A 12,370-nucleotide genomic window follows, 5' to 3' on the forward strand; every position below is an offset into this window, starting at 1 on the left:
TGAATAACACACATAGGAGACTAAGTTATTTGAAGATATTTGTGGTTAGGAAAAAATACCAACAGTTATTTATTTGAACCTCATGTTAACATAGATATTTTCTTTGGGTCTGTGTGGGAATTCAGTGTAAAAAAATGAAGTCTGTTTTTTTATTCTATTTCTTTTCTCTTCTGACAATTATTCAGGAAACTTTCTTCTAAAATTTAGGTATTCCTTTTCAAAGAAAGTACATTTCTGTACCAGAATTGCCCAATGATTAAGATATTCTCCATATTCTCCAAAATGCACTTAGGATTAACTTGATTCAGCTATTTAAATGACCTACTTATAATATTTTGAAACAGTCTAGTGGCATGAAAGAATTCATTCATCTTTGAGATACCCTGATCATGTCTCCTTGAACTGATTATAATCAGATGGGATTTTTTAAGAGTCCTAAGGCTGTAAGGAACTTCTTGGGTTTCTCAGCTTTGGCACTACTGACATTTTGGGCTGGACAATTGTTTTTATGGGGGCCTTTCCTGTGAAACGTAGGATATTTAGCAGCATCTCTGGCCTTTACTCACTGGATTCCACCCTTCCACAGCTGTGACAACCAAAAATGTCTCCAGACACTGCCAAATATCCTGGGGAGGGGACAAAATTGACCTCTGTTGAGAACTGCTGATCTAATCTGTTCTCTCAAAGTTCTTTGAGGATGTAAATTTTGTAACTTCTTCCTATAGTTCACATCACTGTTGTAAAGACCATTTTCTTCTTTTCAGTTAACATGGGCACAAAATATTCATTTACTTCTGATGGACTTAAAGACAATTATAAAGTCATCCCTTTCACAAAGATCATGGAAGCAAATCAATTCTCAATCTGTATTATGGAAGTATATGATAGATTCCTTGAGCTTATGATTTTCAGGAGTGATTTGAGATGCTAGAAATAGGCGTCACAAGTGCTAGTGTACTTGCCATAGCTATCAGTCAAGTGTGTGTTCTGAATTGCTGTGCTCATGAAGCTGTACAGCATGTTTGTACAACAGAAATGTTTAATACCATTGTTCAAATTAATTTAGCAGGACATAAAGAGAAGGGACTCTTTCTGGAATAACTAAAAAAGTAAACAGATCCAGTATAATTTTATGATAAATTCTATTTTTTAGATTTCTAAATCTCATCAACATTTTTTTTCCTTCTTCTTTTGTAGTCACAGCTTTGGTTTAGAACCACTGTGAGTGTTAGCACAGGAAAAAATGTTCAGATTACAAATTTTGATGAGCTCTAGTCCTGTTATTTTCAGCATGTACCACAGGAAGTTTTTTTTTTTAATGTAATTTTTTTCAATGATCTCTTCTTTTTCAGTGTCCTCTTCTCCTTCAGGATTATTTTTGCTAATCCTTTCCCTCCTGTGTAATATCCTACACTCTTGGTGTTTCCCTGGCTGACTAGGACTGTGTATTTATTTATTTTAAAAAATTATTTATTTATTTTAACCTCCAGATTCTAGACTTTCAGGCAATGCTCTGAATTGCTTTGCTTTAGCTCCTTATGCATGCCCTTACGGGGTAATACCATTAACCTAAAATTAGGCTGCTAATGAAGAAAAACAGTAAACTACCTTCCCAAGAGGTATTTGTATTCTCTACCCATCACTAATTCCTTATAGAGGCATACCGTATTTCTAAACATGGCTCTTCCGGTGTGAGAGAAATTGATTGAAGGGAAAGAACTTGAATGGGGACTCTCTGTGACTCCTATCAAGCCATGAGCATTCACCTACACTATCTATGTACAACTGGTCTTGGCAACGGCAGAGTAAAATGCCATTAGGACACGGCCTAAACCCCAGGAAATTCCTTTTCCTCTCTGATTCTTCTTACTGTTTTTCAACACAGTTGTTTCCTTTCATTATTGGCAGGCTAAGTCTTGGCTTTGGCAAACCCTTTTCTTGTCCCCAGGAGGTGTGTGTATTACTAGCTTTCTTGTTTATTTCTCTCATTATTCATACCATGTGTTCTTAGAACAAAAGCTATTAATTTCTTGATGTCCCACATTGGGTCCTGCTGGAATGAGGATATTATTTTTAGGATTTAACCTCTTGCACAGGACTTTTCTGAATTGCAGTGATAAATAACTTCAGGAAAGTTTATTTCTCCTTCATTGGTATAAAGAACTGTTTATGCTCACACTCTTCATAAAAGCCAGTAAATCTAAAATGTAGTTTGTAACATAGCCTAAAATGGTACATTCAGTGGGTTTACTGGACATCTTCAAACATACTGCCTATCAGTCTCTTCAATGTGTAAGAAATTCACCATGCATTCAATTTAAGATAGGTGCTTCCCTAGAAATAAGTTTTAAGATACATATACTATCTGCATTTTAATTTGTCTTCATTAAAATCACACTTAATCCTGAAGTTTCAGTGATTCGTATCAGAATAACAAAAGCAAAAAGCAAAGCAAACCAAAAAATCAACTATTTAATTCTCTAAATTAAAGAAAATGAAAAGCTTGAACTGATATTAAGATAGCAGGTGGAACTTTGGAAAAACAAAACAAAACAAAAAATTTAGGAAATAGTCCTTAAAACCAAGAACTAAGGAACAAAACACATTTCAGTTCAACAGTGACATTTCTTGAAAGACGACATACAGATGGCCAAAAAGCACATGAACTGATGCTTGACATCACTAATTATTAGAGAAATGCAAATTAAAACTACAATGAGGTATCAGTCACACCTGTCAGAATGGCCATCGTCAAAAAATCTACAAACAATAAGTGCTGGAGAGGGTGCGGAGAAAAGGGAACCCTACTACACTGATGGTGGGAATGTAAATTGGTACAGCCACTATTAAGAACAATATGGAGGTCCCTTAAAGAACTAAAAGTAGAACTACCATATTACCCAGCAATCCCACTCCTAGGCATATACACGGAGAAAAACAGAATTCGAAAAGATACAGGCACCCCAATGTTCATTGCAGCACTATTTACAATAGCTAGGACATGGAAGCAACCTAAATGTCCATCAACAGAGGAATGGATAAAGAAAATGTGGTATATATATATACAATGGAATATTACTCAGCCATAAAAAAGAACAAAATAATGCCATGTGCAGCAATGTGGATGGACCTAGAGATTGTCATACTGAGTGACATAAGTCAGACACAGAAAGACAAATATGATATTGCTTATATGTGGATCTAAAAAAGGGTACAAATGAACTTATTTACAAAACACTAGTCGAGTCACAGATGTGGAAAACAAACTTATGGTTACCAGGGGATAAGGGAGGTGGAGGGATAAATTGGGAGATTGGGATTGACAAATACACACTACTATATATAAAATAGATAACTAATAAGAACATACTGTATAGCACAGGGAACTCTACTCAATACTCTGTAATGGCCTATATGGAAAAAGAATCTAAAAATGAGTGGACATATATATATATACGTATAACTAATTCACTATGCTGTATACCTGAAACTAACACAACACTGTAAATCAACTACACTCCAAAAAAAAAAAAAAAGTGAGAGCAGTGGTGTGGGAAAAACTCTGCTCATTTTCAGTCTCCTTCACAAATCCTGGTTTTTGAATACTGATGAACAGATTAGGGACCAAATCAGTAAAAGACTGGCCAGCTCCTTCCTTTTCTTCTCCTTCTGAACAACTCTTTCCCAAGAGGCCAAAACTAGAAACAAGAAAATCACAAATAGGAAAGCTCACTGGTAAAGACAAACATACAGTAAAAGCAGGAATTCATAAGCAAACATGATATCAAAACCAGCAACCGTGAGGAGAGTACAAATGCAGGAAATCAGAATTGCATTTGAAATTAAGAGACCAGCAACTTAAAACAACCTTGTATATATATAGACTGCTTTATCAAAACCTCACGGGAAATGCAAACCAAAAAACTACAATAGATACACACACAAAGAAGAAAAACCTACCCAAATACAACACTAACATGGTCATCAAACCACAAGAGAAGAAAAAAGGAAGGGAAGAAAAAAGACCTACATAAACAAACCCAAAACAATTAAGAAAATGGCAATAGGAATACACATATTGATAATTACCATAAATGTAATTGGATTAACTGCTTCAACCAAAAGACACAGACTGGCTGAATGGATACGAAAACAAGACCCATATATATGCTGTCTACAAGAGACCCACTTCAGACCCAGGGACACATACAGACTGAAAGTGAGGGGATGGAGAAAGGTATTCCACACAAATGGAAATCAACAGAAAGCTGGAGTAGCAATACTCATATCAGACAAAATAGACTTTAAAATAAAGGCTGTTACGAGAGACAAGGAAGGACACTACATAACAATCAAGGGAACAATCCAAGAAGATACAACAATCGTAAATATATATGCACCCAACATAGGAGCACCTCAGTATATAAGGCAAATGCTAACAGCCATGAAAGGGGAAATTGACAGTAACACAATAATAGAGGGGAATTTAACACCCCAATTACACCAATGGACAGATCATCCAGACAGTAAATTAATAAGGAAACACAAGGCTTAAATGATACATTGTAAAAGATAGACTTAATTGATATTTATAGGACATTCCATCTGAAAGCAGCAGAATACATTTTCTTCTCAAGTGCACACAGAACATTCTCCAGGATAGATCAAATCTTGGGTCACAAATCAAGACTCAGTAAATTTAAGAAAATTGAAATCATATCAAGCATCTTTTCTGACCATAGCGCTAGGAGATTAAAAATCAATTACAGAAAAAAAAACTGTAAAAAACACAAACACATGGAGGCTAAACAATGTTACTAAATAACCAGTGGATCACTGAAGAAATAAAGAGGAAATCAAAAAATACCTAGCGACAAATGGAAATGAAAGCACGATGATCCAAAACCTATGGGACACAACAAAAGATGTTCTAAGAGGGAAGTTTATAGCAATACAATCTTACCTTAAGAGACAAGAAAAATCTCAAATAAACAACCTATCCTTACACCTAAAGCAACTATCTCGAGAAAGAAGAAAAAGCAAGTCTTTCCCAGGCACGGGGCTAAGTATTAATAGGCTCTGGGCAGAGAACAGGTGAGTGCAAGAGTCCTGAGCTCTGGTTCTAAACACAGGTTCACTCAGGGAATTTAATATGGAAGCTTCCTGGCTTTTAGCACAGCATTTAGATGATGTAGAGTTGAGTCTCAGGGTTTACAGATAAACAGGAGGTGATCAAGTCTGATGCACAAATTAAAGAAATAAAGCCTAGAATCACTTGTCTACATTCTTGGAAGTAACTCACCATAGGACTAACAGGTATGAATGTTTTACAGTAAAAATGTAACAACTGCACAAAATCACAAAGATTTATAGGCAAATATGTTCCTATCTTAATAAAATGGTGATGCATAGATTTTGAAAATTTTTCCAAAATTCTAAGTCCACTAATTATGCTTTTCTACCCACTTATTAAGGCTTTGCTCCTCCTTCTTCCAGGAAGTTCTCAAACTAACAGCTAAGGAGAACGTAAAGGTTTACCTTTTAGAACTGTTACAATCTGATTGCTTAGCATCAAACAAGCAAACAGGTCAGACCTTCAATGAGGGAGGAGAAATTAAGTCTGAGGTTCCTGTGTGGGTGGGTCCTGTGCCTGTGTAAATCACAATTATGTCCCGAGCCACTTGCAGTTCTGGCCCCGAGTAATGCTTAATAAATATTTGTTGAATAAATGTTGCCAAACAGGGGCTTGGGCCTGTTTCCACACCCATAAAATGTGAAGATTCAAGTATATAAGTGCTGAAGTTCTTAGCCATTGCCTAGTTCAAGAAAAATATTCTACATTTTTAAGTCTTGTTCAATTTCCACCACATCATGCCACCTTCTTCCATATTTATCAGTGGCCCAAGACATTCTCCAGAGACTTTACAGGGGTGGTTCTCAAAGTGTGGCTTCCAGACCAGCAGCACCAGTATCACCTGAGTACTGGGTAGAAATGCAAATTCTCAGGCCCCACCCTAGACCTACGGAATCAGTATCCTGGGGGTGAGCCCAGCAGCCTGGGTGTAACAAGCCCGCCACGGCTTCCGATGCTTCATCAAGGGTGAGATCCTCTGCTATAGAGAGAATTCAGACTAATGTGATACTCAAATGCAGCAACTAGCTTAGCCCACTGGCCACCCCAATTGTTTCCTGGACTCCTTTTACAGAATTTTGCTGCTTTTTTCCCCAAATTGTTATGTTTTATGTTTTTTAAACACTAAAATCATATCAGGTGCTTTCTAGAAGTAGGAAGCAGTATCAATCTCAAAGTAAATAATAATTCTAACAGACCTGACCCTTACCTCAGTTACCACTGAAGACCTCTAGTGGCCCCTTGATAGTATAGTATAATAAGTGTAATTTATAACAATGACTCCATTTGAAAATTATACCTGTATAAATGTGTACATTTTGGTTAATTTGATCATTCACTCTTCTTTCATAAATATAAATATAAAATAACTATTTCCCTATAGAATGTGATTTATATGAATAACTCCAACACTCCATCCTATCTACCCTTTACTTTTTTTCCAATTTTTTTTATCGTGGTAAAAGATACATAACAAAAAATTTACAATCTTAATCATTTTTCAAGTGTACAGTTCAGTAGTATTAAATACATTCATACTGTTGTGCAACCATCGCCACCATGCATCTCCAGAACTCTCCTTATCTTGTAAAGCTGAAACTCCATACCATTAAACACTAATTCCCTATTTTCCTCCTTCTCCAGTCTCTGGCAGCCACCATTCTACTTTCTGTCTCTATGAATCTGACTACTCTAGGTACATCATATAAGTGGAATCACACAGTCATTTTGTCTTTTGTGATTGGCTTATTACACTTAGCATTATGTCCTCAAGGTCCATTTCTACTATAGCAAATGTGAGAATTTCCTTCCTTTTTAAGGCAGAATAATATTTCATTGTATATATATACCACATTTTGTTTATCAATTCATCTGTTGATGGATACTTGGATTGTTTCCACATTTTAGATACTGTGAATAATGCTACTATGAATATGAGTGTACAAATATCTCTTTAAGACCTTTTCCCCACCCAGTTCTTTTGGTTATATACCCAGAAGTGGAATTGCTGGATCATATGGTAATTCTATTTTTAATTTTTTGAGGAATCGTCATACTGTTTTCCACAGCAATTGTACCATTTTATATTCCCATCAACAGTGCACGTGCCTGTCCCTTAGTTTTTACTTTGAGATCCTCAAACAGCTCATTTGCTAGATCCCTTGGATATCCTAGGAATATCACTGCTAGTACTGTCACTGCAAAGTTCACATATAGATCTTTGCTGCTTACCTAACTGTGTCTTGATTGCATCCGAAATCTCAAACATTATGGAGGTAGGAAGTTTTATGGTGGTTTCATTAAGACCTGGAATAACAAGGTGGACTGAAAGAAAACAGAAGTAAAAGGAAATGCATCCCATCACAAAGTTCAGAGCATTAGAAACCATGAAGTTTAGTGCTTATTTTGCTTAGTCAATTTTAACCCAAACTTTAAAATGTTGGAAAAAATATGACAGTAACTTTTATGCAGAATCTTTTTCATATTCAAAACTGAACAACCAAATATTCTGGCTTTTAATCCATAGACTCAAAAATTGTAAAATGGTTGCTTAAAATGTGTGAACAAACACCATTATTAACAACAACTTTTAAAAGAGTAATTCAATATGACAAAGATGCCCTCATAACAGCAACAGCCCTGTGGGGTAGGCAGGAGGGGAGCCATCACGCCCAATAGGCACAAGCTAGAGTTGTTTCTCTAACACACTAGGATAGAGGTAGCATCTCTTGGATCCTAGCCTGGAATGGTCACAAGCCAGGATGCTAAATACTGAAAGTAAATGAACCAACATCAATTTAACAGACCTGCTCACAGTGCAAAATTCCATAAGGCCTTATTATCAAAAAAAAAAAAAGAGCCTGACTTGACTAATGTAGGTGTAGATTTCAAGATAGACTCACCCAGTATTGTTCCTCCATAGGGAGTCTTTTCTGGGGATTTAGTTGAGGCCCTGTGAGTAACATTCTGAATCACTGTTGAAATACCAAAAGATAACAGTGTGAATGGAAAAAAAATAGTCAGGAAGCAGAAAGAAGCTAATAACATGACACCATCTGCACTGGAGAAACCCTGATCTAACTTTTTAATTAACAGAAAGGAACTCATTGGGCTGGCTACACAGGCAACGAAAGGTCTAGAAGGCACATCTTATCTTAATTCCTGTGCCTTTAAGTAATGAAAGTGTTCCATTCTAATTAGCTAAAAATTTCCTTTCTCAGCTCTACTCTCTGCAGCCTACCCAAGTTAAAGAACTAGCATAAAATGAGGCAAAGACTGACTCAGTAAATAAAGAGATTTAGGAAATGTACATTTTCAGAGCAAAGAATCTTTGGATAATTCCAATACTGACTGACACTGTTTTGAGAATACACTTGGGACATTGTGTTTCCTTAAAATGAAAAACTATTTTAAGTGCTCAATCTCTTCCACCAAGAAGCTTTCTGGAAATAATGGAGTCATTTAAATAATTTGAAAAACTGAAAGTCAAAACAAAAATGAGTGCATGCTGAAATAAAACATAACTCTTAAAACCTGGATTTCTTTACTTTCCTTAAAGTGACCTCTATATCATAATTATCATTTCATTAATCCAAATATCCTATTAATGATTTTCTACATGTAAACTATCTTAATCCTGAAGAAAGCCACATATATTTAATTGGATTTTAAAACTTAATGCTTGTTAGGGTTGCTCTGTCCCTGGTTGTCCAGCCAATGTGCTTTGCCAAGACCTGGCCTAACAGTACAAGAATCAAAATTATCTGTCAACTTCTAATTTACTAGACTGATTTCTTCAAATTTTTTCTGGAAAATAATCAGAAAAATTGAAAAACTATGTGCTATGTTTAATTATCTCAGTTTAAAAAGTATATTAAAATAGTTCTAAACACATATCAAGAGCAGACACATACAAATTACCTTGCTTGATGATTGTTACTGGGATTAGCTTTTTTGGAACATATGCTGGCTGAAAAGAGAGGAAGAGAGTCAGCTTTTGAGTTACTGTTAACTTAAAAAAATAAATACGTAAAAAAAACTGGAAGCAGACCTTGTCTTTAGTGAAGTTCCCCATGACACAGGTTTAACAGCTGCTGAAAAGGTCTTTAGTACATATATCTGCCTCTATTTTATTGTGCTCACTTGGTTTTCCCCATAAGTGTCCAAAGATTTGACAGAAGCAGTTTCTTCAAAACTCCCATTAGTTTAATTTACTTAGAAACTGCAATGGAAAGAAATTAAATCCTCTGAATTGAATACTAGTTTATTTTCACTTCATTTGAGAGGCGAACCAGCCAAATTCTGTCTTTACGTTTCCTCTCAAAAAAAGATTTCAAGCTACATATTCTTTTAAAACCAATCAACATCAATTGTCTGAGTATGCCCCACTGCTGCCCTGCTACTTCAGATACAACTGCCGTGAACTCCTGATGCCACGTATTTCCTTGTCCATGAAGGCAGAGCTGGGACTCAGAACCAGACATTTCTACTTCCAAAGCCTGTACTTTTAACTATTCTGTACATATTCGTGCCCAGAGGACCTCAAAATTGAAGGGCAGGTCCCAGAGGACTGTGCATTCTCCCTTCTTCCAAGTTGCCTCAGACGTCCCACAGGAAGTTTTGATGCCATAGAGTGGCTTGACCTAGGGGCACATTTAGTGTTAACTTTACAGTGGAGTCATCACTGGAGATTGTGAGCCAGGGATAAGACGGCCATGGGAGAGACACAGAACAGGATAAGAGAAGGGCAGCAAATATACAGAGAATTAGATTGAGGTAAAGGCATAAGCATGACATGCATTTTTTGATGCTTGATTTAACCTGTATGCATGGTATAGATACTCCATGTACTAGATCTGCTGACAATCCAGGATATGCTGAATGAGGTACTTAACCACATAGGTGTTTACAGTTGTGAACAGAAGAGACTTGCTAACGTGTTCCCATTCTAATAAACGATATGCCCATAATAAAGAAGTGCCACAATACCACATTTACTGTTGGCTATTTTCCTTCTTGTAGTAAAGTCCTTATGTTTAAAAAACACAAAAAATAAAAGTTTACTTTTATCAGATTATTTTTAAAAAGTATGTATACTTCTTGTATTGTATATTGGCCCAGCGCTATAGACTGAAAGCTTGTATCCCCCCAAAATTCACGTGTTGAAACTTAATCCCCAGTGTGATGGCATTTGGAGGTGGGGCCTTTGGGAAGTAAATAACACATAAGGGTTCCACCCTCTTGAATGGGATTAGTGCTCTTATGCCAGAGAACTCCCTCCACCCTTCCACCATGTGAGATGGTTGTCTGTGAGCCAGAAGTGAGTTCTCCCCAAGACACCAAATCTTCCAGTGCCTTGATCTTGGACTTCACAGGCTCCAGGACTGTGAGAAATAATTTACCGTTTAAGCCACCCAGTCTGTGGTATTTTTGTTATAACAGCCCTGATGGACTAAAACACCCAGTAATTTCCTACTTAGCAGTCTAGCCTAAGGAAGTAATCAAAGATACAGGCATCATTTACGTGTAAGGGTGTTTATTACCACAATGTGAAACAACCTCATCATTCCAAAGCAGAGGTTTTGTTAAATAAATTATGGTTCAAATTTTTGACATCTATTTACTAAAGTGAGAAATATGCACAGTATAAATACAAAGGACACAAATTTATATTCATAGTATAATGTAACTGTATAACAAATATGTATAGACAAAAGACCAGAAGGAGGTAGCTCTTTTTTTTTTAACAGTAGTTATTTCTTATAATCTCATATTTTATTTTGTGTACCTTTCTATATTTTCCAAGTTCCTTACAAGGGTGAATTACATTTATAACTAGGAAAAGCTATTTTAACCAGCAGTCTTTTTAGCTACTATATATGCTTCTGTACTGCATAGCTCATACACTCTTGGTCAATAGAGGAATGATGTAAATATAATTTATACACAACTTTTCCCAGGCAAGGGGAGGGGAATAGCAGGAATGCAAGTATAACCATCAGTAGAGAAAAAAAAAGTCAGCTTTGAGGTCACACTGGCAGAAGACCTCTGGATTTATCATAAGAAAATTAAATAAGTGTACCTGCTCACAGGACCCTTCCCCAGAGAGGGACAGGCAGGCCCACGGCCCTGCACTGGTGTGTCCACCTTACGTCCACCTGTGCTGCTTCAGCGAAAGGGTTGCCACACGTGGCCTCTATCATTCCTGAGCACTTAACCCCTGCTGCGGCAACCTCCGGTTCCACAGGGGATGCTGGCCCACGGAGCCGCACTGTCCTTCCCGGCGCTAATAATCACGTTCGACAGAACTGTGTCTACCGTTCCAAAGACTGTTGAATGGCTGGTCCGCTGTTTGCCCAGTGAGTCCTGCCATGTAGTGTATATTTGGCAGAGCGTGAAGTTTTTCAGAGACACATCACATTATAGCAGAAACGCCTATGAGTTGATGTGCTGATTGCTTTTGAACGGCATTATTGCAATTCTTATTTCCTTCCCTGTGGATTTGTTTTAAACAAGTTTTTGACAAAAACAAATGGAAAATATTCCACTCTTGGCATGAATGGAACACAGTGTCTGTTCGAGTTCTTATATGGGTACAGACCAGTGCTCTGTTAAGACGATGACACGACTATATGGGCAGCGTGTGCTGCCAAAAAACAAGGAAACCATTTAGCTGCAGAATCAAGTTCTTTCTAGACCTATAATTATTCTCTTGCCCAATCTACAATCCAAAGATGCGCCAAGACTAATGAGCAAGTACTAGCTCCCTCTCTGTAAGTAGGGTTTTTTTTTTTTTTAGTTGAAATATAGTTGATTTATGTTGTGTTAGTTTTAGGTGTACAGCAAAGTGATTCAGATTATATATATATAAGAATGTATACATATATGTGCATATATATATGTATATATATATATATTCTTTTTCAGATTCTTTTCCCTTATAGGTTATTACATAACATTGAGTATAGTTCCCTGTGCTCTACAGGTCCTTGTTGGTTATCTATTTTATACATAGTAATATGTATATGTTAATTCCAACCTCCTAATTTATCTCTCCCCTCCCCTTTCCCCTTTGGTAACCATAAATTTATGTTCTATGTCTGTGGGTCTATTTCTGTTTTGTATAGAAGTTCATTTGCATCATTTTTTTTTAGATTCCACACATAAGTGATATCATATGATATTTGTCTTTGTCTGGCTCACTTCACTTAGTATGATAATCTCTAGGTCAAGGGCATC

The 12,370-nt window shown here is 36.6% G+C and overlaps 1 protein-coding gene across 1 annotated transcript in view; it reads right to left on the reverse strand.

Annotated features, from left to right (window-relative positions):
* Positions 1 to 12,370, reverse strand: part of ABI3BP (ABI family member 3 binding protein) — a 261,606-nt gene that overhangs the window by 128,492 nt on the left and 120,744 nt on the right. The window contains exons 7-9 of the mRNA XM_089910463.1: positions 9,053 to 9,101; positions 8,035 to 8,106; positions 7,364 to 7,456 (exon numbers count right to left, since the gene is read on the reverse strand). Of these exons, the coding sequence (XP_089766589.1) occupies positions 7,364 to 7,456; positions 8,035 to 8,106; positions 9,053 to 9,101 (214 nt within the window). The remainder of the gene's footprint in view (positions 1 to 7,363; positions 7,457 to 8,034; positions 8,107 to 9,052; positions 9,102 to 12,370) is intronic.

The sequence above is a fragment of the Delphinapterus leucas genome, chromosome 4 (assembly GCF_059928025.1).
Source record: "Delphinapterus leucas isolate spDelLeu-1000000601 "Yukka" chromosome 4, BTC_Dleu_Yukka2, whole genome shotgun sequence".
Lineage (NCBI taxonomy): Eukaryota > Metazoa > Chordata > Mammalia > Artiodactyla > Monodontidae > Delphinapterus > Delphinapterus leucas.